A 27,457-nucleotide genomic window follows, 5' to 3' on the forward strand; every position below is an offset into this window, starting at 1 on the left:
GTGCAGACAGAAAAAGTGCTGACTAAAAAAGTGCAGACAAAAAAGCGAGGACAGAAAAAACTGCAGACAGAAAAACAGTGAGGACAGAAAAAAGTACAGACAGAAAAAAGTGCGGACAGAAAAAGAGACAGAAAAAAGTGAGGACAGAAAAAGTGAGGACAGAAAAAGTGAGGACAGAAAAAGTGAGGACAGAAAAAGTGCTGAAAAAAAAGTGCCGACAGAAAAAGTGCTGACTAAAAAAGTGCAGACAAAAAAGCGAGGACAGAAAAAACTGCAGACAGAAAAAAGTGCGGACAGAAAAAAAGAGACAGAAAAAAGTGAGGACAGAAAAAGTGAGGACAGAAAAAGTGCTGAAAAAAAAGTGCAGACAGAAAAAGTGCAGCAGACACCCACATAGCATCATGTTCATCATATTAATTGAAAGATGCTGTAAGTAAATGATAGCTTGAAATATCTAATCAGTGCTAACGATTAGTATTAACGGCGATTAGACGATTAAGACCGATGATTTAAATGAACTTCCAATCTTCTTTACATCGGTCTATGTCTGTCTGTCTGTTCTTTGGCTATGGCAGGGTCTTGAATTGAAACTGCACTGGCATCTCTTGCTGACACGTACAGACCAGCGATTTCTTTCTAACAGACGCGTGACAGGAATATAAAACGGGGAAAAAAATTCCTCTCTCTCTCTCTCTCTCTCTCTCTCTCTCTCTCTCTCTCTCTCTCTCTCTCTCTCTCTCTCACGCACGGACAGTTTCAAAATATTCCTTCGTTTTCTCTTCTTTTTGCAGTTTGTCTAAATTTATTGTCTGCTCGTGCGCTTCGTTTCCAGAATATTCGTGTGCATTACTTTTCTATTTTTTTACGAAGAAGAAGAAGAAGAAGAAGAAGAAGAAGAAGAAGAAGAAGAAGAAGAAGAAGAAGAAGAAGAAGAAGAAGAAGAAGAAAAATAATAGTCAGAAAAATGTTCGAAGAAGAAAACAGTAGCCTATGTCATTTTAACGTGAAACTCTACGTTCTAAATTTTATAGCTTTATACTCGTATATATATATACATACATACATACATACATACATATATATATATATATATATATATATATATATATATATATATATATATATATATACATATATATATATGGGAGAGAGAGAGAGAGAGAGAGAGAGAGAGAGCAGTAGCAATTCAGCTCCCTGGAAAAGCTGGCTCAAGAGACGTACTGAAACATCATCACGGGCATGCGGAGAGAAAATTGAGGTTGAGGAGGAATAGAAAGTCACAAGAAAGCGCCGGGGTTTCTACCAAAAGAGGAAGACCGAGAAAATGTAGGATAAATTGAGAGAGAGGAACAGGTTAGTGTTACAATGGACCGGTAGCAGCTGGCTACAGCTGGCGAGGAGCCTTTGGATCAAGCACACAGGAAGCACCTGGGCCTGAAGAAGGTTTCCCGACCCCTGCCTTCGATCTCAGTTTCTGCAGTGAACATTCTAATTCTTTTTTCTGTTGAGTCTTCATCTAACACGAAAAGTGGTCTGATATATATATATCTATATATATATATATATATATATATATATATATATATATATATATATATATATATATATATATATATATATATATATATATATGCAGGCAGAATTAGAAGAAATAGAATGGAAAACAGCCGTCATAGCATCTTAGATCCATTGGCCAAATTTTTTAGACAGTAGGCCTACGTCTCATCATCACGGTTGTAAAATATACCAAAATTTATAAATTAAAAAGAGATTCAGTAAAATGATACATGCAGAAGTTAAAATCACAAAAAGTTAAATAATCTGTATTAAAACAAAGTAAAATAGTGAAATAAAAACATAAAAAGATAGAAGATCTTAGGCTACCTATCTCCAAGAAGGTGTAAAACTGAGTAACAAGAAGGTGTAAAACTGAGTAATATATATATATATATATATATATATATATATATATATATATATATATATATATATATATATATATATATATATATATATATATATATATATATATACTGTGTATATACTCTTGTAACATCATCTGCCCATACTGTATCAGTGAACAGGGCCACAGAAGGAAGTGCTCGAAATATATGGTTGCAATGTTCAAAAAGTGTTTTATGGGCCTTTTTTATCTTCATATTATATATATATATATATATATATATATATATATATATATATATATATACATATACATATATATATATATATATATACATACATACATACATATATATACATATGTATCAAAAGAAACTAAATATTCATTTACGTCAGGTGTAAAAAAGTAACGTAAATTTCATAAATTAAACAAATAATGGAATACGATCAAAGAAGTTAATTTTATGCCAAGGGTGAACCAAATGACATATATGCGACATTGTTTATTGAATTTTAAATCAAATTTTTCATATTATAAAGAGAGAGAGAGAGAGAGAGAGAGAGAGAGAGAGAGAGAGAGAGAGAGAGAGAGAGAGAGAGAGAGAGAATATATATCAGAAGAAACAATTCATTTGCGTCAGGTGTAAACAGGTAACGCAAATTACATAAAATGAACAAACAATGGAATTCGATGAAAGAAGTTAATTTTATGCCAAGGGTTAACCAAATGACATATATGCGACATTGTTTATTGAATTTTATATATATATATATATATATATATATATATATATATATATATATATATATATATATATATATATATATGTATATATATATATATATATATATATATATATATATATATATATATAAAGAGAGAGAGAGAGAGAGAGAGAGAGAGAGAGAGAGAGAGAGAGAGAGAGAGAGAGAGAGAGAGAGAGAGAGAGAGAATATATACGGTATATATCAGAAGGAACTATTAATTCACCTCAGGTGTAAAAAGTAACATAAATTTCATAAAATAAACAAACAATGGAATTCGATCAAAGAAGTTAAAATCACATACCAAGGGTGAACCAAATGACATATATGCGACATTGCTTATTGAATTTTAAAGTCATTTTTCCATATTATAAGAGAGAGAGAGAGAGAGAGAGAGAGAGAGAGAGAGAGAGAGAGAGAGAGAGAGAGAGAGAGAATATATACAGTATATATCAGAAGAAACTATTAATTCACCTCAGGTGTAAAATGTAACATAAATTTCATAAAATAAACAAACAATGGAATTCGATCAAAGAAGTTAAAATCACATACCAAGAGTGAACCAAATGACATATATGCGACATTGCTTATTGAATTTTAAAGTCATTTTTCCATATTATAAGAGAGAGAGAGAGAGAGAGAGAGAGAGAGAGAGAGAGAGAGAGAGAGAAAAGAAAACCTTGGGGTCGTACAGTAATGTTTTTCTCCTGCGGTAGTGGTAGGAGGAGGAGCAGAGAGAATAATAGTAAATAACACGAACTGTCAGCGCGAGCAAGAAGGAATAACAAGAACGGGAACGGAGATCGACGTCCCCCAACATGGATTCCCCGGACATTCAGGCCAAATATCAGAAACTCGCTACGGAATACACGAAGGTGAGGAAACGCTGCTTCTTTCTGTAGCCTCTTCATCCTGTAGGAGGAGGTGGCTGTAGCAGGAGCTCTTTGTTCAGGTTCTCGAGTCGGAATCTTCTTCTTTTCCATTTTTTTTCTTCACCATTGCAGGTGTTCGAGCCCTTTGGACTTTTTGTTCGTCTTTTTCCTTAGCTGTGCCCTTAGAAATCCGAGTGGGGAAGGAGAGGGACCCCTGCTGTAGCTGATCCTGTAGGAGGTTGCTCGAGTCAGAATCTTCTTTTCCCAGGTTTTTTTTTTTCACCATTGCTGCTGGGCGAGCCCTTTGGTTTTCTTGTTTGTTATTTTCCCTAGCTGTGCCCTTAGGGTCCAGAGAAACGAAGGACAAGGCCGTTGTGCTCCTGCTGCAGCAGGAAGATCGAGAGTCGTCGTCGGCAGCAGTAGTAGCCCTCCCCCGAAGAAGGAGCACGTTGATCGTACCCTACGTCTGCTTCGTAGGACTTTGCCTTCCCTTTCGCTTCAGATTCGGTTCTTCTTCCTTACCCCATGCCCCGTGGGCATTCCAAACTAAGCATCCCTTAACCTAACCTATAGTAGAATACTTTGGGCATCTCTTAACTTGAACATCCCTTAACCTAACCTATCCCAGAATGCTGTGGGCATCGCTTTACCTAACCTATCCAGAATGCCGTGAACATCCCTTAACCTAGGCGTCCCTTAACCTAACCTATCCTAGAATGCCGTGGGCATCATGTAACCTAAGCCTCCCTTAACCTAACCTAACCTGTCCCAGAATGCTGTGGGCATCTCTTAACCTAAACATCCCTTAACCTAACCTATCCCAGAATGCCATGGGCAACTAAGGATCCCTTAACCTAACCTAACCTATCCTAGAATGCTGTGGGCATCCCATGACCTAAGCATCCCTTAACCTAACCTGTCCCAGCATGTCGTCGGCATCTCTTAACCCACAAGGCGCTGTGCATCGCTATAATCGATGCGTTATATGTTGCGCTACGACAACGACGGTATTATTGACGCTTTATTTTGTAAATTTTGGAGATAACGGCCTTTGATGATGGTACATATTCATTTTCATCAAATATTGATATTGAGATAGATAATTGTATATTTTTTGTACTTGTATAGGTGTTTCTTGAATAGCCAAGGAGTAATACTGTCATGAATAAGTTTGAATTTGTCTCAGAAAATACTGCACCTACGAAGCATTCCAAAACTAAAGAATGGTTTTTGAAATAATGTTTTCTTTCCAAAAAATATCCCTTTTAAATAGTGTTTAAAAGTATCATATTTTATTTTTGATTATTAATCTGCGACACAATGCGATTACAACCATGTATAACATTAGGTGACAAGTTGAAAAACTGAGCAAGAAAATATTGGTTCCATTACTGAAGTTGCAAATGCATAATATTGCCATCGTCCTTAAGTGGCATCCCCCTAGCATCTCTTGGGTTAAAGTGGAAACCCACCCAGCCTCCCCACATTTTAGTGGGTGGCCAAGAAGAATTCTGACTCAATTTTTTACATTCCATCACCACCTGCTGAGAAAACAGGTGATTGCCCTAACAGGTTAGCCAAGTGTAATTAGAATTTTTTTAAATGCTGATCGTGCCTGATAGCGAAGATGCAAGCTAACTTTAACAGTAGGTAAGTATCGAAGTCATTCATTTTATCATGAATATTATCATATTTTTTAGGATAAGGTACTTTTGGATATTATATTTATTTTGCTAGAAGTTGTTTCAGTTTTGTTATAGCAATTGTTCTTTTCTAGCTTCGAGCCCAGAACCAGGTTCTCAAGAAACATATCATAGAAGAACAAGGGAAAACAACCGAACTTACCGTAAGTACCCAACACACGTTTCTATCCTAATATCAGTGTATAGCTCTACAGTATGATACTTTAACTTTATCACTTTCGCAATTATCTGTGCATTAATGCAATTACTGACAGGACCTCATTGAAACTGGATGGTATCTAGCAGAGATATTTATTCAATAAAAGTCACAAGCTTTCCAGGACTAACAGTCCTCATTGTCAAGTATCTGTCGAATACAACAGATACTTGACAATGAGGAATGTTAGTCCTGGAAAGCGTGTAACTTTTATTGAATAAATATCTCCGCTAGATACCATCCACTTTCAATGAGCTCCTGTCAGTATTTATGTGATACTTGAGGCTTCATTTACACATTCATTTTCAAGTTAGCACACATACCCTGCGAGCTAAAATAAACAACTACATGTTGGTCATTCAGATTTATTGTTTAGTTTTGAATGATTAACCTGCTTGTGGGAAAGGATTGTTTAGGATTTGAAGAAGGCAATTAAGAGATTAAACAGTGGCAAGGTGTCAGCTTTTGTATAAGGAAAAGGTCAGTGTAGGAAAGTGTAAAAATGATTTATTGGTCCTAACATCAAGTGAATTTTGAAAGGTATATCGTAGGATTTTAATTAAGAAAGTAAGAAAGATACAGAAGGGTTGGTACGGGAAGAAAAGTATGAATGTAGATAAGAAAGCTGATGTGTGGATTTGGTGTTGGTGAGACAGTTGTGTCCAAAGTTTTTAAGATGGAACCCTCAATGTGACATACATGGATCTAGAAAATATTTGTAATAAAATTGATAATGGTGCAATATGGACAGTGTTTAATATGTCGTAGGTTTAGAACTTATTAAGAATAATTAAAAGTTTTCCTTTAGACAGTGAACTTGTGTTACAATATCTAGAGATGAGGGTGATTGGTTAGATGGAAAATTGGGTCTCATTTTTTGTGTATTAGGAAGTAACAGATTAGAGAAAAAGAAGAGATTTAGGTGTTAAGCTGTGGGATCAGAAAATGGAGGTACGAGGTAAGGATTCCCGATGATGCGATGTTAATTGTCAGTAGTGAAGAGAATCCCCTTAGGTGGGTAGTGCCGTCATTACACCTCACAGGTTACACTAAAGGTTCTTTGCAGTGTCTCTTCGGCCCCTAGATGCAACCCCTTTCATTTCTTTTACTGTACCTCCATTCATATAAATTTTCTTTCATTTTGCTATCCACCTTCTCTTAACAGTTATTTCACAGTGCAACTGCAAAAGGTTTTCCTCTTGTTACACCTTTCAAACCTACCTGCTCTCAATTTCCTTTTCAGCACTGCATGACCTCATAGGTCCCGGTACTTGGCCTTTGGCCTAAACTTTATATTCCATTCCGATAGTGAAGAGAATCTTCAGAGACTGCTGTAGTAAAATATCTTGAAATTGTGTATAAAATGAGAAGTTTGGAAGTGATTTTGACTGAGAGCAAGCTAAATGGAAGCTAGGAAGATGGAGAAATGAATGTCAGATGGAAGACTGAAAGTGGCTGAGTCATAATTATAGATATATAAGTACAGGCAGTCCCTGGGTTATGGCGGGGCTTCCATTCCAACAGCATGCCGTAAGTCGGAAAATGCCATAACTTGGAATATCAGTGCCTACGATGCTTACGACGCTGTAATCTGAGTTACAGCACCGTAATTTCAGAACATCAGCCATAACCTGGAACCAATTTTTTTATTAATATATTTGAAAAAGCACCGTAAGTTGGAGCCGCCATAACCCGGGGACCACCTGTAAATATAAGAGGTGATTGTTGGATAAGTGAATAAGGAAGTCAGAGTGGATAATGCAAGGTATGGAAGAGGAGAGGAGTTTTTCTGTGAAGGCCGAAGCTGGAATTTATGAAGTGTCTTTCATGGAAGTGAAGTGTAGATGTTGAATGTTAATGAAAAGGAAAAGGTATTTGCCGTGAATACAGAAATACTAAGAAAGTGTAAAGTGGACCCCCACTTTTTCGAGCTTCACTTCATCGCGGATTTTTGTGGAACATATCTTTCACTTTTATGTGGGAACTTTCAACATTTCGCAAATTTTTCAATGGACCTTGTCTCTAAAATTATCACTAATTCACTTTTTTTTTGTAGAGTAATACTGTGTATTCACTGATTATATGAGTTTTAGATTAAGGGGTACAGGGTATTTGACAGTTACAAGTAGTTATAAGCATTTTTAGAGGGGATTTTTTATTTCTGCCCTGGGCTCTGGAACCCATCCCCGTGAGAAAGTAGGGGAATACTGTAGTTGCAAGTGGATGAGAACATGTTGAGATGGTTGGGTCACATGAAGAGAATGGGAGATGTTAAATCATATACAGTAATTTGGAAGTTTGGGGTGGAAGGAACAAAGGAGAACTGAAAAAAGAAGCTGAATGTGTTGGAAGAAATGATAGAACAGCTGGGTTTCGGTATCCATCTAAGTCTTAGCATGCTTGGTAGAGAGAAGTGAATGGTACAGTGTGCATACTGTAGTGGGGAGGCACTGCTGAGCCTTCTGTGTCAGCATATCGAGTAGCTGAAGTTGTGAAAAATTTCTGTACTGGCGTCATAATTGTAATAATGGTATCACAGACGTAACAATCATCTTCTTAGCTTAATCTCTAGTCAGGGTCGTTATTCAGCTATTTTTCATGAATGACTCGTCTAACTGATTGATGCCCTTATTTATCCAGGCTTGGGACTGGCTCTGAGGTGGGCTGGCGTACTCCCCTAGTGGCTAGGTTAATTAGAACAACAGTAATGATGTCATAAAATGAGGTTTATTTTTTAATAGCATTGACTACTTATATATGAGAAATTGTGGTAAAAATTAGGTAGGGGTGGAAAACCAGTAAAGTGGCATGAGGTTAGGAAAATTTATACAGTTGAATTTTGTGATGTTGAATATTGCAAATCATGATTGCAAGAGACTGCTCCATCTGCTTGTAGATGGATTCAGATGTGAAGTTTTAGCTTCCCAATCTTTTGCACTACCCTTGTGGACTTTGACTTTGGAAGTCAAATGTGTATAAATGCTTTTAGGTCTCTTGATTCTTTTTTTAAACTGTAAGCTTCAGAGAGAATATACTGCATTAAAATATGATCAGTTTCCAAAATTAATTTTTCAAATCTTTGAAAACATTTCTTGGTCCTTTTTGGAAACAGTCTAACTAAAACGTTTGGTAAGCAATATCTTTGAATTACATGTGGATAAAATTTAAGACACGGAAGTGCTCGAGCAACCAATGTCTTTAAAATGACACATTATGCTCCATCAGTGTACAGTCAAATACTAAGTTTATTTTTTCCTCTATTCTTAACTGTATAACATTTCAGTATGCGTTCTTGTTTTGCAGGATTCCTTAAAAAATCGTGATCAGTTGTTGCGTAAAGCTCAGGGAGAAAATGAATCGCTTATATTCCGCAATCAGCAGCTCACCAAGAGACTTACACTTTTGCAAGAGGACCTGGATGAGCTTCAGGTATGGCCCCCTTTTGTTATGATGAAATCTTTTGACAGTTAAGTTAATGGTGCATCTATGGGCTTTTGAAGCCAGTGCTTGTTAGTGAAGTGGGGTTCTTTGGTTGCCTTAAAGCTATGACTTAACATACTCTTGACACTGAAAAATAGAAGTATGTTTGTTAGGTTGAAAATGATAAAATATTGTCATTTTCAGTTCTTCATGTGCATTGAAAAAAGAGAGAGAACTCAGATGTAATACTAAGTGGTAGTAGTGCGCCTTTACATTCGTAACAATTAATTATTGTAAACAAGAGTTCATGACTTGAGAATTGTACCCAACCACCAGCCATTCATCCATGACTATAAGTTATTTTGTTTTAAAATGTAAGCAAACTCTGTCTCATTATAGGCATTATGTATTCATATTTTAAAGACTTGTCAATGTCGCATTTTGTTGAAAAGTGAGGCCCTTGGATATCATTATACCTGGTTCACCATCCAGTCTTATATCAAATGGACATAAGTAGGCTACAACACACCCTTCTACCTTGCCAAACAGACTTACAAGTATATTGTAAAATGATAAAATTAGAGACCATAATTCCTAGGTTGCAGGCAAGTAACTCAGGAGCTAGTCCCTAATTCCTAAGGAGCCATTTGTCAAAAGAGAATTACAGTAGTATCAATTAGTGTCAGTATAATGAAACTTGATGCTCATGTTTCATTTATGTGGGCTTATTATATGAAATGACCACATCCCAGCCATTGTAGGCATTCCTGGCCTGCTGTCAAGGAATGAAAACACTGATAGGTAAAAGAAAGGGCTTTCATGCAGTCCCCGGTTGCGATGGGCTCGACTCACGACATTCCGAGCTTATGACACTCTTCAAATATATTCATCAAAAATTATTTCCCGGGTTACAACGCATGTTCCCGGGTTATGATGCCCATGACGCTAATCTGATAGAAGAAATATGGGTCCAAAATAGAATAAAAATGCAGGGTACATATTTTTCAAGATACCCAAAGGATTAAAAGTAAGCTTTTCTTATGATTTTTGATAATTTTTCGGGTTACAACGATTTTCGGCTTACGATGCAGTGTCAAAACTTTACCCCCATCGCAAACCGGAGATGCCTGTATTTGCACGGTTAGATATCTTGGGTCATCTAATGAATGACCACTTTCTAGCATTTAAAGCATTGTTCTCTGTCATTTATCTACAGGTATTTGGGTGTAAATGATAGTTAAGAAGTTGTATTGAGTAAACATGAAGATTATTTTGTTGTTTATGTTTGTTCTCCACAGTCTAAAAAGAAGGGAAGAGGGCGATCAGGATCTGACAACGTAGTAGATGGCCCAAGTGTTGACAACAATATATTCTCAGAGGAACTTCAGGTAATGACCAGTACTGTAGTTTGAAATTATCCTTGCAAATTCTGCAACTTCTAATCAATTATTTTATATATCTTATATGCCACTTAAATAAAAAAGTAAATCATTTCAGTTATTAGGCATTTGATTGACAGTCCCAAAATGCTGAGTGTGTGGGGAAGACCTGAAAAAAACTTTGCTGCTATGCTATGGCAATTCATGTGTCTTAAAATATGAGTTTTATATTACAAAAGATTTTTTCAGTACAAACTTTTAATCTTAAAGTGACTGGGACTTCCATGAGTCCCTCCCGCTGGTATTCATCCGGCTGCTTCCATGTATTCTACCTTCCTGACTAACTTTTCCCACCCCTTCTCTTCGTATGTTTGAGGCTCTCAACTTTTTAGCTCTGTTTTCCAGCTGCTGGATTCAAATCTATTAGCAACTTCCATAATCATCATTTACACAAGTGTAAAATTGCTTAAGATAATTCAGTGTGAGGTGCCTGTGTTTACATTGGGTTTGGCTTTTTCTTTTTTGCGATTAGTGCATAGTGTATGACGCTGTATCCTCTCCTAAATTTCAACTAAGTGCGTTTTTAATAACCTTCTACTTCAGTCTGTTCATTAATCAATAAACTCGATTTTCAGTTGAAAATTAAGGAGAATGCTAGATTGCAGTCCGAGTTAGCAGATGTGGAGACTAATTACCGAAGAAGAATTTCAGAATTGGAAGCAGCACTAGAAAAATCACAACAGGAATCACAGAAGAACAGAGAGCTGCTCCAAATACGGGAGAAATCTGCAAATGTGAGTTAATATTTTTCTGATTAATCCGTTGACAGATATGTATAACTTTTTTGTGTATTTTGATAAGTTTTTACGTGAATTGGTATTTGAGATCATGGGAATAGTAGGTACCAAAGTGACAAAGTTACCTGGAGAGGACAAGAGCAGAGCAGTCATGTATGGTGTGGGAACAGATGCATGGCATGGGATGTACAGACTGGCCAGGAACATTGCATTGGTCAAGGCCAAGGGATGAGACAGGGTAGGATGAAGTATCAGGGCCCATGAATGTAGCAGTGCTCTAGGTCATGGAATTTGTCATAAAAAGATGGAATGGATTACACACAAACAGTAGAAGTTCCAGGGGCATTCTGATACAAGGAGTCAGATGAGAACAAGGGCAAACTGTCGTATGCCTGAGTGCAAGAACACACAGGAACGACTTAAGGGACTGGATACCTAGGATCAGAGGGGACTCCAGCAACTGGTGGGCATGTTCACTGGAATGGCAACATCAGTTGGCAGGGCCAGCATTGGAAGCGGAGGCAGTGACACCAGAAGAAGTGTCTAACTTTAGTCAACAACAGTTAGAGACTGTCTGTGTAGAGCAGATGTGGCTTGAATCCTTAGCCTAGCAAAGAAGGCATCACTCATTGGCCCAAGTGTTTTTGAGGCAGCTGTGTTTAGCTTAGCAAAGAAGGCATCAATCATTGGCCCAAATGTTTTTGAGGCAGCTGGTATTCTGCAAAAGATGTGTGTATATCTTTAGTTTTTACCAGTTTGTAAATGCAGTGTACAATTTTATGTTTAGAATAGCAGTTATGGAATGAATAAATGTGTCTAAAAATTTTGCATCAAGATTATTTTTCTCTGGCGTAAGTCATCATAGACAAATGATGACTTGTAGTACTGGTAGTGTATAGTTATCATCCTAGAGTATCTTGGCTCTTGCCAGTGCTTCTTCATTTGGGGATAAAACTCATATGCTCTGTGGGGAAAAAGTTATCTGAGCCACTTGTGATACACCAGCCTCATCAAAAGTTTGTGGAAAAGATACTGGTTTCTGGGATAATATAAATCCATTTGCAAATCTGGTATAAACAGTTTTGAACTTCTGTCATCCTACTGTTTTTATTATATTGAAACTTAATATTTAATAATAAAGTGAGATGCATTTTAATGTTTGCCATTATGCTTCATGTTTGGAGGCATCAGTTGAATAGGGTTTTAATGAAGGGACTTTTTTACCTTAGTTGATTTTGCAAATGTTTGTATGTTTGATAACCATTGTTATTTCAACTTTACTGCATGGTTAAGTAATCTAGTAGACCAGTGGCTAAGTCAGCCATAAGTTCAAGTTTTTGAATTTGCATAAGTTTTCTTCACAAAGATAACATATTTATGCCACCCAGGAAATGGTTGATCAGCTTGAGAATGAACGGGTAAGACAGGTGGTGGTCGCCCAGCAAAAGGAAGCAGAGATTCAGTCCTTAAAAGAACAGTTGAAAGCTCTTCAAGAAAGAATAGGTTCTCCCAAGATTTCAGAAGCGTCCAAGAGTCATCAAGAATCTACTACCCAAGATAAAATATTGTCAGAGCAGTCAGCAAAGAGGAAACGTATGTTTTTGTATAATGTTTTTCAAAGTATTCTGTCAGTTTTATGTTTTTTTTGTCCATAAACCAATACATACCCATTTATTTTATCCAAGTGAATTACACTACATCATCTTTTGGGAAATGTTGCCCCTAAGTCAGATGTATTTACTGTTTTCCTAGTTGAATTCAAGTACATAAGTAATGGTATGAAATATTTAGCAGTTGAGTAAAACCATGAGAGTTAAAATCTCCTGACACTATGCCATTGGTGGGATGCATGGAGGTCAGCAGTCATAATCGGACACATCAAGGAAGTTCATTTTGATGTGGTTCTTTTTAGGTTTTTTGGAGACTGAAAGTTTGCAATACTTGATGTTAGGTGAGGGGAAACATTTGTGTTAGTGCAATAAATGCAGTAAACATTAATACAGTACTATTGTATTAAGGGGCACTCCAATCTCCAAAATTCAAGGAATGATCAAAACTGAGTTGTTGACAGCTTGGACTGTTTGATGTGTAAATTAACTTATCCTAAAGTGGTATTGCTCAAAAAAAAAATTTTAGACAAATTATATTGCAAATCTTGTAAATAATTTTCTACTCCCATGTAATTAAAAATAATTGATGTACTTGCGTTACCCCTTATTATACTTGTGATACCCACTAAAACATCTCGGTTTTCTCCATTGATAGCATCTAAGAAAACGTATGATCAGAGTAACTCCCTCAAAATTTCCTTTCCTCTTGGCATTCGTCAAAGTGGTACCACAGGTACTACGGCAAACAATTTACATATGATGTTTTGTATTTCTAAACTTATTTGTACAACTTTATATTAACTTATTTTTACAGTAAAATAACCACAATATGTAAATCAACATACTATACACAGATGTACAGGTAGTCCCTGGGTTACGGCTGCTCTGACTTATAGCATTCTGTACTTACGGTGCTTTTTCAAATATGTTCATCAAAAAATTGGCTCCAGGTTACGGCTGCACCATAACCCACATATACTTTTCAACCTCTTAGCTGTTTGCATTGTGTAATTCTTGTCTTAAGTTATATTTCAATAAGTTTTTAATTGCTGTGATATAGTGCATAGTAGAATAAAGAAATTAATACTCTCTACTGTTAATGGTTGTTCAAGAATTTTTTCAGCAGGAATATACCCTCAGGTTTATTGTATAGGATTTTGTTTTCCACTTTGCACTCCTTTGTGGAAAAAGAACATGCATTGGGTATAAGCAGTTCCCCAGTTTACGGTGGGGGTTCTGTTCCCGGCGGTGCACCGTAACCCAAAAAATGGCATAAACCAGAACATCATAATAATAATGGGAATAAATGTAAGCACCATAAAATTGGGTTATGGTGCTGTAAAACAGCTTACAGCGCCGTAAAACCACTTGCGGCGCTGTAAAACCGCGTATGGTGCTGTAAAACTGCCTACGGCACTGTAAAACCGCTTACAGCACCGTAAAATCAGGTTAACAGCACCGTGAGCCAAGTGCCGTAAAGTCGGAATGCCATAACCCGGGGACTCCCTAGTGTAGTTCATGTAATAAATATCTTGTGCTATATTATTTTATTTTCTGCTTTTTCAGAGTTGCTGTCATATGCCCTAGATATTCCAGTCCAAAATGGGAGGGAGAAGGTCCCATCAACCTCAGCCAAAAGTTTGGTTGAATCTTTTGATGGCCTTATTCAAGAGCTGTGTGATTTATGTGCAGAATTTTTGCATTGTTATAGTAGAAGAATAAAGTTATGTGAACAGTCATCCGAAGTAAAAGTTAAAGTAAGTTTCCTGTTGATTAGTGCTAAACCACATTTTTCATTGTTTCAATGCTCATTAGTGTTGTGGTGCTAGATGAATTTTTATTTTAGTTTTTGTATCACTGTAGGTCATTTGTCATTTATACTAAGGAAATTATTTTATATTTTTTTTTTTGTTAGGTAAATGTTTAACATTAAAGTCTTTACAAATTTGGAAAAGTACCATCAGATAGACATGTAAAACCAGTCATAATGATTGCTAACAAAACATGCTAATTAACTATAAGTATGGTTTTTGTGTGTGTGTGTGTGTGTGTGAGAGATTGGATAGATTGTCATCTCTGTCACAGGAAAGCATGACTATTTTAGGAGCCCTTTTCCATCATCTTAAAATAGTTTAAATCTGCTGTTGAGTCACATTTTCACACTCTCAAGCCTGGTGTGAAGAATTTATTCCTAAACTGAGGTGTGAAAATGAGAGAAAGTAAAAGGTAAAGTATATAATTGGACAGCCTGCGTGAAAGAGACCAACATGAATGGATGAAAAATAGAGTATACTATATTCTATCTGCATATGACGACCTCCTTATGTTAAGACCAAAGGTTTGTTTTGTATATGAATAAATGACAAATTTTAAATCAATTTGTATTTTTCATAACTAACAAACCTGCGGTCTTAATGTCTGTTCCCTGCAAAGACTTCTAAGCTGAAACGTTTATTTTTGTTTTTGATGCTCTTGTCTTTAAAATTCCTGATATAACTCTTCCCAGAAGGTTTTCATCTTGTGGGTGTATTGTGCCCTTCATTAGTATTTGGCATATTCTGATCTTTTGTCAGTTTGGTTCTGTGAAGGCTGAAGCTTTCAGTTTTGCCAAAAATTCCTATCCAAGTTTAGGAGGAAAGTTTATTTTATGGAACTTTTTGTGTTGTTTGGTGTTTTATATAGTCATGTTCATGTTTCAATGCCAGAATTATACAGAGAAATAAATAATTTACTGTATTCCATGTCTGGGGAAATATAAAATACATGTTAAGAAATTAAATTAATTTCCACATGTACTTTTCACAGATACAATTCGTTATTATGCTTTCCAGAGTGTAGCAAAATTGAAATTTTGTCTCTTGTAAAGAAAACTTTTTATTGAAAGAATTATACAAAAACTAGTGGTATGTACAGTACTAATAAGAATTTTCTTATTTCTAGCTCATTGAAAACTTGAAATCTGCAGCAACTCCATGGCACTCATTGTCATCGTCATATCATCAGCTGGTCAAGAGTGTATCGGGGGAGGGCTTTATTGCATTGGAAACCTTGAGTGGTCTTTCAAATGTCAGTCAGTGTGTCGTATCTTGTGGAGCTAGTCTTCGTAAAGTTTTACCACTAGTTGTGCATTGGTAAGTACTAGTAAGTTTTACTGATGGTTACTAATGCTGTGATAAAGGTTTACATTGGACCCCCGCCTATTTGTGGTTCTGGATTTACGGCTTCACATATTCACGGAAAATTCACCTATTCGCGGAATTTTTCATGGAGAAATATTCACTAATTACTGTATTTTCATATTTTCATGACTAAATGCACTTTTTGTGAAAAACTATCAAGATACTCAGGTATAAGCATTTTTAGAGTTTTTTTTGTGTTTGAACTATCAAAATAGGCAGTTATAAGCATTTTTAGAAGGGTGTCAAGTATTCGCAGATTTTAGCCATTCACGGCCGGTTGTAGTATACATCCCCACGAATACTGGAGGTCTACTGTAAATGAAACCAGTTTTATGGCTATGTTTCAAGCAACTTTTCCTTAGATGTTATAAAAGACATGGCTGGAACCATCCCTGGCTGGGTTACCATATAGCCAGACACAATTCAGAATGAAAATCAAGAAATTCATATAGGAAGTTGACCAATATTTTTGTCATTGTAGAGTACAGGTATTATCCCACTGATGATGCGGTTAGGTTCCAAAAAACCCATCTTTTGTTGGAAAAAAGTATCTCGAATACAGTCTAGCTACACTAGGGTATTCAGTACTATGTATACATATATGGTAGCCTAGCTTACACTATAAAGTACTGTATACTGTATACATACACTGTTTAGTAATTATTAATATCAGCTAATTCTGGAGGTTCATGCAGAGTGACATATGATAATTCAATGCAAAGAGAAATTGAATAACAAACAAGAATTAACTTAGCCTACACTATGGTATACGATAATACTGTATATTCACATATTAATATCCTGTTATACAAACATCAACATAATGAATATGCATCTTTTCCATGGATCTTTTAAAATGCTATGCTTTACTTCACTGTATCCAATAATATTGCATATATTCTTTTATTGCTTTTGTATTATATATTGTGATCATAGCGATCAATGTTTTGGTTTGGAAATCGAGTGCGTGGCAAGTTTATTTTGCTGTATTTAACTCAGTTCAGAGGGCTTTTTCTTGTGTCTAGTTAGCATAAATGAATCTCTAGATACTTTATTTATATGGGGTGAAGTTATTTTTTGTTATATGAAGTGTTTCTAAGTTGAAATATAACTTAAATACAGTATGTCTCATTGTGAAATTAATTTAGCTATTTTTTTTTTTTAATAGATGATGTTGACCATTTGGGGGCATGATTGTTTTGTGTAAAAATTAAAAAAAAGATTCCGTTTGCTATTTTCACTTGATTTCATCATAATACGAGCTTTAAGTAATTATCGTTTATCGGCATAAAAACATCAGTAATGTGTTCTTTCGTGCCCAGTAGTTTTGATTAAAATACTTTCTCTCCAATTTTAATTATGGTCGAGTTTCATCCATGTTGCCGATGCACAATAATTCATAGTCATTAGCAGCTTCAACATTGTTTTCTTAGCTTCAGCTACAATTTGCAGCCTAAATTTAGCAGTATATTTCCTTGCTGATCTTTTATCCCTAGCAGATAAGGGTATAATGTAAAAATATATCAGTCTATTCTACTTAACGTCATTTGTAACATAACCTTAGTACGGTAATTGTTTACTACCGTACGATGGTTGAAATAAGCAAAATAGCTGTTGTTATCTGATTCTGTTATAAGCAAAGCAACAGTTTCTCGTTCGATTGTTTATGGCTGTACGCATTTATGCAAGAGTAATACGTTACTAACAATACTTTTATCATTCTCTTTTACTTTTGAACTAGAAGATGGGATAAAGAGATGGAGGAAAAGAAGTTGGTTTATTGTAATTTGGTCTCTCTCGCTGCCTAATTGTATGCTCCCGCACGAAATTTAAAAATATTTTATAAATATTGTCGTATTGGTATTAATTGCTTACCCCATCGCAAAATTGAATTATCATAAGGCAAATTATCGTAACTTGAGCACTACCTGTACAAAAGGCCCTTACATTGCTGAGGGAGAGACTAAGGAAAATAGCTGGCAATTCGTCCCTGGTAAACTAGCAGTACTGATGACTAGAGATAAAAAGATTCATGACCCCAGATAACAGCTGATATTCTTTCTAGCTAAGATTTTATAACTTATGTGGGAGAATCAAGTAGCTTGTCTTTGTTCGTATGAGAACTTGAATAAGCTTTAGATGGTTCTGAAAAACATGTCATTATAGAAATTTGTAATTTTGGATAATTCCAGAAGTGCTATAGAAGCCCTTGAAAATTAGTCCAGAAAACCTCTTTCTTCAGAGAATTAAGTGTTTGCTCTACAAATATGGAAGTGGTATAAATGTTGAAATATGCTGGATCCCCACATATGTAGTTATTAAAGAAAATGAAGATGCTGATGAAATAGCCAATGCTTTAGTCAATATGATTAGCTCAAATATACCTGTTCCTGTTACTGATTTTCTGTTACATTTAAAACCCATCATATTCATGGAATAATAAGTGTGATAGTACCAAACTACATCAGATTAAACCACTGTTGGATTATGGTGTTCTTCATTCCAAAAAGACTTCTGCATTGATGTACAATAGTATTATCCTGCCTTTGAGTTGTCACACTTCTGATTCATGGGTTTTAGATGGATAACCAATCCTTTATTGTGGAGAATTCAGAACAACACTTAGTCAAACATATCTTTAATGATTGTCTAACTTTTAACCAATAGCAAATGTCAAGTAATGGAAGTAAATCTTTGGAATAAATTCAAATATTGAAAGTAAATATTTGGAATAAGTTTTATAGAATCCTGGACAGTTTGTTATGAAACAATTGCATTACTTTTTTTTCACTTGACTATGAATTAAGAAATCCAGTAAAATGGTTTGTGTCGTTTTCTCAGGATTTCGGAAGGATGTAGTCTAACTGTAGACGGTGATCGAATTGATGCTGCTTGGAGTTCATCTTTCAGCCGACTAGTCTCATCTTGGGGGTCTTTAGCTCCTTATGTTGCAGCATTGGCTAGTCAAAGTAAGCGTTTCATAGTATTCTTTTGTGTTACATAGTTTAGAGATTTCCATGTATCCTTATTTTCCACATTTGGCATTGTACAGAATTACAGAAGCGCCTTAGCAAATACTTCAGGGCTTTGGCTCTCTGATAGGTACCAAAGTCTGTTAAAGGCCTCAGCTTCACCTTCTGCTCCCCTTTCAGTTCAGGAAAAGCATATTGAGACATTTGAATGGACATAAACTTATTTTAGTTGGTAAAATTTTTGTCTGAAGACAGTTTATGTCAAGGGTCTTCCTATAGTGTGTGAGACAAAGAGCATTTGTGTTTTTTGCTGTAACTATTGCTGGTTTAATTCCAAAAGCCATGCTCATATTTATAATCTAGCTTTGTTTATAAAATTTGGAATACATCAAATAATTGTTTTTAATGTCATTTGTGACAAAATATGGCAGGCATTTTGTTTTTGTCCTCTTGCATAAATGGGTGTTTTGAAATCATAGTTTCTGTGTTTTCTTTAAGGTTCTCCCAACTCAAACTTACCACCAAGTGCTCAGGGACGCGTAATCACCATGTTAAGTGACCGTCTTGTCAATTTACATGCAGCATTCAGTGGTGAGTTACCTCGCTAATTATTAGAAAAATGTCATTGTTCGTAGAGCTTTGTAGTACTTTTGTTTCTATAGTGCTTCTGTATTTGTAAACAGCAGACTCTCTTTGTAATATGTTCTGTGTAACTTTTAAGCCATTTGTTAAAGTGATAATAATTTTTTATTAACAGTAACATCTAATTCTAATGTAACTGCCTAATCACTTCATTTTAAACATCTCAAAAACAGTAACTTTGTAAGATATACAGTATCCAGCAATGCTGGAGTAACAATGTACAGTAGCTAGTGTCACGAAATATATTCTGTTTACTGGGAGTGTTTGAAATCTTTGCTAGATATTTTTCCCTGTGTGCTAATGTTAGCCCCCATTATACTCAAGTTATGGCCTAACTGCTAACCAGTTGTTGATAGACTGTCCTAAGTACTGTAAAAGTACTTTCTGCAAAATATGCAAGGTGCAACAAGTTCTGCAAGTGTTTGATAGTTCCAGAGGGGTTTTTCTACATCCTTGTGCTTTTCAGTTGTACTGCATTTGTATTTTAATTTAACATTTTTTCATGTTTTGTGGCCTACGGTATATTGCTTTATGTAGATAAGAAACTTTCTCCCAGCTCTTATTGCTGAGTTGAAATTATATTTCTAGAAATTGTCTTTTTCTGTTGTTATTCAGTTTTGGTGATGACGGTAAATATTTAGTGGTGACTGTAAACAAGTTTGGCATAAAAGAAGAGGAGTAAAAGTACATTTATCAGTACAGCATTTCCCCTTCCACTAGAAGGGATGACACGGTGTTCTTGTCTGAATCATGAACACAGACAAGATAGAGTTCACAGATTTGATGCATGTTTGTTTAATGCAGTTGCATCATGTAGCATCTGCATATTCCTATAATCGGCAACTGCCCGGACACATCAAGATAGGAGCTCACCTGGTCAGGGTTTGGAATAGTAGCACTTAGTCGTTCCTAATTTGTCCATTTTTCCTCCTGACTTTTTGTGCTTCATTCATATTTCCTTTGAAATGTTAGTATTTATTCCAGGTATGTGTAGCTGAGAAAGAACCTTGGTATCCAGATTTATCTCCTTAAACATATTAACTAATTTACATTTCTCCAATTCTGTATAACATCCACAGACATTCAAAAACCAAAATTTTATATTTTTTATTTTACATGACTTTTTGTAAGTAGAGCAAAGGATATACTGTACTGTATTGTGTTTAATATAATTTGATACTTTTGTCATGAAGACATGTAATGTTTTGATTGTCTTCCTGCTGTTAATAGTTGACGTGTCTGTTTTATTTTCCAGAGGCCGCAAATATTTACCAAAGGAAAGCAAATGCAGAGAAAGATCAACAATCAACGTCCAGAGAAGCAAATGCTGTTAATGAAGAGCTCATAAACGCATTGAACTCTCTGTCCTCCACAACCAATAGAGTATGAATTTCTGTTTTTGTTACTGAAGTTGTTATATTTAATAGCTGAAGCAATGTGGCAGTATTAGTCAGTATCAAGAAATAAAGTACCTTATCTTAAATTAGAATCTGGAACTTGTTATGAAATCCAAAAAACAAAATGCATCATGTCACCTGAGAATGTTGATAAGGCATTCAGAAGTGTTACTCATATTTTGTTGTTATGTATTAGAGTATTGTAATGCATGTATTTAAATGTTTTGTATACAATAAGCACAGTAAACCAGCATTTTTATCTAATTTTGTACTTTTTTATTTGTTTTAAGTGAGTTTTGTGTTTTTATGGCTTTTTAACATTTGTTGCTGACTGATGAGTAAGCCAAAGTATTATTTTTCACAAAAACTGCCAAAAAGTCGAAAATCCAAGAAAACAAAATAACATAAGGGGATGTATTACTATATACAAAAATTTAGCCTTACCAAGCAATGTCGTCAATGTTTTTAACAGTTACAGTTAGTTTGAAAAAGTGTTCTTGTTTCTTTTATGACCCCTTCAGTCCACTTGCTGAAGTTCATTATGCTAATGAATATGTTGATGTTTATCCCTGCATATGTGTCCTATAATTTTCCTTCTTCATAAGAATTGGCATATAAAAGTGTTTACCCTTCTTTAACTGCATTACAGTTAAACCCCCGTTTATTTGCGGTTCAGCATTCGCGGCTTCACCCATTCGCAGATTTTTGTGTGGGATGTATCCAAATTATTCGCAGAAAATTCGCCTATTCGCGGATTTTATTACCGTATTTTCATATTTTCATGGTTAAATGCACTTTTTGTGATAAAACTATTAAAATAGGCGGTTATAAGCATTTTTAGGGGGGTCTTTGGTGTTTGAACTATTAAAATAAGCAATGATAAGCATTTTTAGAGGACATCTTTGGTGTTTGAACTATTAAAATAGACAGTTATAAACATTTTTAGAGGGGGTCTTTGGTGTTTGAACTATTAAAATAGGCAATTATAAGCATTTTTAGAGGGGGTCTCAAGTATTTGCGGATTTTCGATAATCGCAAGTGGTTGTGGTCCCTATCCTTAGCGAATACTGGGGTTTGACTGTATATCATTTACAAGGTGTAAGGCTAACAGATTGATTTCTGTACTTTCAGATGTCGACAACCTTCAGAGAACAAGTTGTCCCATCATGGAACCGTGGAGGTTCAACACCAAGTACACCATCTTCTCCCTACCCAAGCATGCCATACGGATTAAGCAAATCCCCCAGTAATTCAAATTCTGTAACACAGGTGTGTATTGTGTTCTTTTATAATGACCTACCTTTCACATTTTTTTAAAACTGGTGAAGTCCAAAATATGGCATGACTCAATTTTACATTGGATGTGGTCTGTTCATGACTGCAAGAATCTAAATGAATTATAGTATATAGTATTTGATTATGATGTATAGACGGGCTTAATATAGTGAAGAAGAAGTACAGTACAGTATACTGTCACATAGTATATCCTCCTCATACCCACTACTGTAAATCTATACAGGTTGAGCCAAATTAATTATATCTGGTGAGTAAAGGGATCTGCTCTTTAGGTCTGCACATGGGAAACTAACTTGACATCTGTCAATAATCTATCTTAATACTGTAATGTGATTACCTCTTGAACAGTTCGTGTCCATTAATAGGATCATATATTAAGTGAGTGTGTTCATGTGAAAACTATTTTTTGATATATGACTTTTGTATTTTTCAATTTAGGATGAGAGTCATCAGGTCCTTTATGATGGAACACTCTCCAGTCCTATAAATGATTCAAATTTTGGTGATACGGAAACATCACTCAAGAAGCAGTTAGCAGTGACATCCTCCAAGCTCAGTCAGTTGGAAGCGGAAAGAGAACACTGGAGACTGGAGCATCAGTTGTTACAGTGTAAACTTCAAAAGGTAACAAAGGTGAGCTTAAACTTGTAGCTTTTGTTTTTGGCTGTTCATTATATGTCCATAAGGCATTTATACCTGTTTATGTTGTACTTCTATAGCTTTTGTAGGATTCTTTATATCAGATACATTTTATTGTTTCCTTTATATTTTCAGAGGGTCAGACAGCTTGAACAGCAGCTGAAAGGAGAGGCGACAGCTTCAGACGGGGATGCAGACACAGTGCACACAAGAGATCATTCTGTCTCTGTTATATCAAACACATCTTTTGTAAGTGCATCGTATTGACAGTTTAAGGTGTTATGACCTTTTGGGATTGAGGATGTGCATCATGTGCAGAAAACCTCCATAACCATTGCTGCTACATTTGTCTACACAAAATGCTGATCAGTAGCACATCAGATTCCTGACTCCTGTACACACAGTACCATAGACCATTATCTTGCTTGCTCCATCACCTTTTCACTCCTGTGTCTTTCCAAATTATGCGCTGTTTTTCAGCCAACCAATTGTTCTCCATTCTTCTCCTATGACCAAACCACCTCCCATGCTCACTGTAATTTATTTTTTAGAATTATGCAATTTTCCAGAGAAGTATTACTTGATTGGAAATGCTCCTAAACTTAGTTACTGTAACTTGTTGGGCATTTTACTACCATTTAGTTGATGTAGATGTAGATACTGTAGATGCATAAATGCCGGAGGTGGAGGTGAATTGTTAGTCTATTTCATTTGCATTTGTTTCAGGTTGGTGAAGTACAGAGTTCAGAGGGCGTTCCAGATGAAAGAGAGAAAGATATACGCAACCATTTCACTAGTCGCTGTTCTCACCTTTATATGCAATTAACTTCGGCTTTAAGTCAGGCGTCTCTCTATCAGAATGAGGTACGTACAGCTGTTTGTCCAAGGTCACGTGATAGTCTTAAGTAAAATTATAAAAATGCTCTATTCAGGAAATACTGCACTGGTATCAGATCAGTGACTGCTCCAGCCAGCTAAGTCCTATGAAGAAATAGTTTTTCCACGAATGCAAATTTTTTAGGGACTTTTGTTGTATGGATTGTTCTCTTGAAGGAATTAAAGTGTAATAGGAGTTGTGCTTTTTATGTGATAAAGATTGAAATCATAGTGATGAATTTTACACTTGTATTTAGTTGTAATTAGGTGTTTTGTTTGCTGACATGTAAGTCTGTCCTCTAATACTGTAGATAGAACCTTTTCCCCTCTTGCTTTCATTCTTAATATTTACAGTGTGGATGCTTGCATTCTGCACTTGCAACCAAAGCTGCAGAAGACAAAATTTGCTGCTAAAATTATAACTGATAAAGATAGCATTGTAATATTATGGTTGGTTTGATATTATATATTGTGATAATGTTCCAAGTACTGTTCTTTTTCAGTGTGAATCGTTAATGAAGCGTTTAGTTGTAAGTGAGGAAAACCAGACGTCTACGGAGGTGGAAGTGGACAAACAGCGAGAAAATGTCAGTTATCTCAAAGAGACTTTGCAGACTACTTCTAGGCAAGTTTTTTACTGAGCATCTTGCAAAATGAATTACTTTTGTGTGTAGGAAATGGGGTTGTATCTTACAGGTTATGTGGTAATGAGTACAGTCTATAGAAAGATAAACCAGATGGAATAGAAAGATGTGTGCATGCATGTGTGAGAGAGGGGGGAAACTATTGACCCTGGTTAGGTTTTTACACCAAAAGATATCCATTTGCAAAATTCAAATACAGTAGCTGTATTAAGAATGATCCTTTTAATAAAGCTGTTGTTTTATGTACTGTATGCAATTATCTTTCATGCATTATTGCCATATTAGTGTCATATTATAATTTATGAACATAAGGTTCAGGTGCCATTTGTGTTCTGATAAATTCTTAGAATCATCAGCCAACTACATTTTATTGACATCATAACAGCCATTTGTTGGTAAATGAAACACATTTGAGATTCAGTTTTTTTCATAAATTACCAAAGCTGGGTTTAAAAATGCAACTTACTGTATTTATAAATGAAGTAAAGGGGTGATTTCGCCAGCACCGGATGTTGCTTTTGCCGCTTCCAAACTTAAAGACTTGGGACCCTAAACAGGTATCATTGTTATATCTTGCATCATCCATGTCCATGACACTCATGTTGGTATTTTCTGTTTCAGAAATTATGAAGAGCAGATCTCTACTATGTCTGAACATTTAGCAGACTTGAATGAGAGAATAGCAAGCCAAACAGAATATATTGAACAACTCAAATATGAGATTAAGGTAATTCCCTGTAATGATTGCATGTTACTCTTCTTTTTGTAAGTATTGCTCTAGGTTAAGTCATTAAATGGACTTCTGTGGTCTATCTTCATATGGACCATATTCATTGCATCTTTTTTCATGTTTTCATGCTTATATTAATTTTTTTATACTTGGAAGGATTGGGACACTACAGATCATCCAAAATAACAGTTTCTCATTTTATTAATGTGAACTACAAACAATAACATTCTGAAGGACTAATGATAGTTTGAAATTACAGTGGACCTCCTGCCTATTCACAGTTCCGGATTCATGGATTTTTCTGTGGAACACATATATACATTATTTGCGGTATTTTTAATAGAGAAATATTGGCAAATTACTGTATTTTCATATCATTTTTATGACTAAATGCACTTTTTGTGATAAAACTATTAAAATACTCAGGTATAAGCATTTTTAAAGGATTTTTTTTTGGTGTCTGAATTATCAAAATAGGCAGTTATAAGCATTTTTAGAGGGGTGTCAAGCATTTGCGGATTTTAGACATTTGTGGAGGGTTATGGTACACATCCCCTGTGAATACTGGGAGTTGACTGTAATATGAAACTTGTATAACATTCACTAAAGTTATGCTGTTGAAGAGGTGATGAAGAGCAATGAATTATAACCATTAACATTTTTTACAAGAAACTTCAAGGAGATATAAGGTTGCCTGCCTGCAAAACAGAAGTTATGAAATGCTTATACAGTATATACTTTGAGAAATTGGACTGTTAGTCCTTGAAAGGCATTTTACACCTTTCTGTAGTATTCATTTGGTTTTGGTATTACAGTATGCAGTTGACCCCCGGTATTTGCAGGGGATGCGTACCACAACCCCCCACGAATAGCTAAAATCCACGACTAATTGACACCCCTCTAAAAATGCTTATAACTACCTATTTTGATAGTTCAAAAACCAAAAAAACCATTTAAAAATGCTTATACCAGAGGATTTTAATAGTTTATCACAAAAAATGCATTTAGCCATGAAAATTATATGAAAATACAGTAATTAGTGAATATTTCTCAATGAAAAATATCGCGAATAGGCGAATTTTCCGTGAATGTGTTTATATGTTCCACAGAAAAATCCTCGAATAGGTGAAGCCAAGTATCTGGAACCATGAATAGATGGGGGTCCACTGCATTAATAATTCTCCAGAAGTGCCATCTCCCCAGTCTGAAAATTTGTATTTTCTGACATGAGTGATAGCTGCATGAGACATATGGCTCTTTACAAATTCTTTACAATGTAAATTTGAAGAATTTCACCGGAGAACCTGCATCCATTTACAGCTGGGAGTCTTAGCTGCTAGAGCCATAATATTTTTATCAAAGCTATGAATAATTGCTAGTTAATCTGGATAACCCTTTCTTAATAAAAGTTAGTTCCATGTCCCTAAATGAATATCAGGCAATCAATAATAAAATTATAAACCCTTCTTCAGAGTGTGGATAACAATATATTTTTTACATATTTCAAACTCATATTACAACAAGATTTCCACCTTCATTTTCATGGGTTTGCTGTTGCTTAAGAATTGATCTTTGTCTCAGATATGTATATCCAAACCAATCTGTGCTTTTCTTTTCAGGCTAAAAAGGGCAAGAAGTAAGAAGTGAAGCTGGAAAGGTTCATCCAACTACAATAGATTGATTTATTGTGGTAAATTTACAGCTTAGTTGTTATTTTTGTATGCTGAATGGATGGATGAATGTTGACTATCAAATGGATATACATTAATTGTGTAAAGAATCCATGCGAGACTCATTTCATCTTAAAACTGACCAAAGTTTGAGACATTACGGTGCATTGTATACTAGTTTGTGATAATTCTTTATTATAATAAAAGCTGTTTTTAAGATATAATTTTATGATACTCAGCGAACAGATATATAGATCTGACATGATAGTGTAGCATTGTATAACCTGATTTTCATTTTCTCTTTACTTCCTTATAGAGGCTTAGAAGTAAGTGATCGTCAATTAAGTGAAAGTATTTCCTGTATGTATTGTAATATAGACTTTTTCATCTGTCAAACTGCCGACTGTAGAGTGTCAAAGCTTTACATTTCTGTTGATTTGTTAAAATTGAGTTACATTCCATTAAAGTTTATTTACACATCAATTTGTTCTTTTGTTTTGCTAGTAACACCCAACTGAAAGAGTACCAACATATTTATAGTACAGTTCTTTAGACTTACGGCGGGGGATCCATTCCCACGCTACGCTGTAAGTTGATTTCCGCTGTAAGTCAGTGTTTCGCCATTACCGCCGGTTACGGCTCCTTAACTTGATGTTAGGCGCCCTCAATAACTTGATGCCTATTCTTGCCGTTAGTGCTGTCAATGGTGCTTACGGCACCATAACTTGATGCAGCATCAAGTTACAGCACTGTAAAATGCCGTTAATT

The 27,457-nt window shown here is 35.4% G+C and overlaps 1 protein-coding gene across 1 annotated transcript; it reads left to right on the top strand.

Moving 5' to 3' along the window:
• The first annotated feature begins 3,329 nt into the window (after nt 1–3,329).
• Nucleotides 3,330–27,172, top strand: LOC136855833 (protein phosphatase 1 regulatory subunit 21-like). Its single transcript, XM_067133193.1, has 18 exons — nt 3,330–3,542; nt 5,317–5,385; nt 8,742–8,867; nt 10,157–10,246; nt 10,873–11,031; nt 12,423–12,627; nt 14,211–14,401; nt 15,585–15,775; nt 18,665–18,792; nt 19,294–19,386; nt 20,693–20,820; nt 21,966–22,103; nt 22,569–22,763; nt 22,905–23,018; nt 23,496–23,633; nt 24,149–24,270; nt 24,911–25,016; nt 26,639–27,172. The coding sequence occupies exons 1-18, from the start codon at nt 3,486–3,488 to the stop codon at nt 26,657–26,659; spliced, it is 2,271 nt and encodes a 756-aa protein (XP_066989294.1). The 5' UTR covers nt 3,330–3,485; the 3' UTR covers nt 26,660–27,172.
• Nucleotides 27,173–27,457: the final 285 nt, after the last annotated feature.

Source organism: Macrobrachium rosenbergii, chromosome 33, assembly GCF_040412425.1.
Source record: "Macrobrachium rosenbergii isolate ZJJX-2024 chromosome 33, ASM4041242v1, whole genome shotgun sequence".
Taxonomy (NCBI): domain Eukaryota; kingdom Metazoa; phylum Arthropoda; class Malacostraca; order Decapoda; family Palaemonidae; genus Macrobrachium; species Macrobrachium rosenbergii.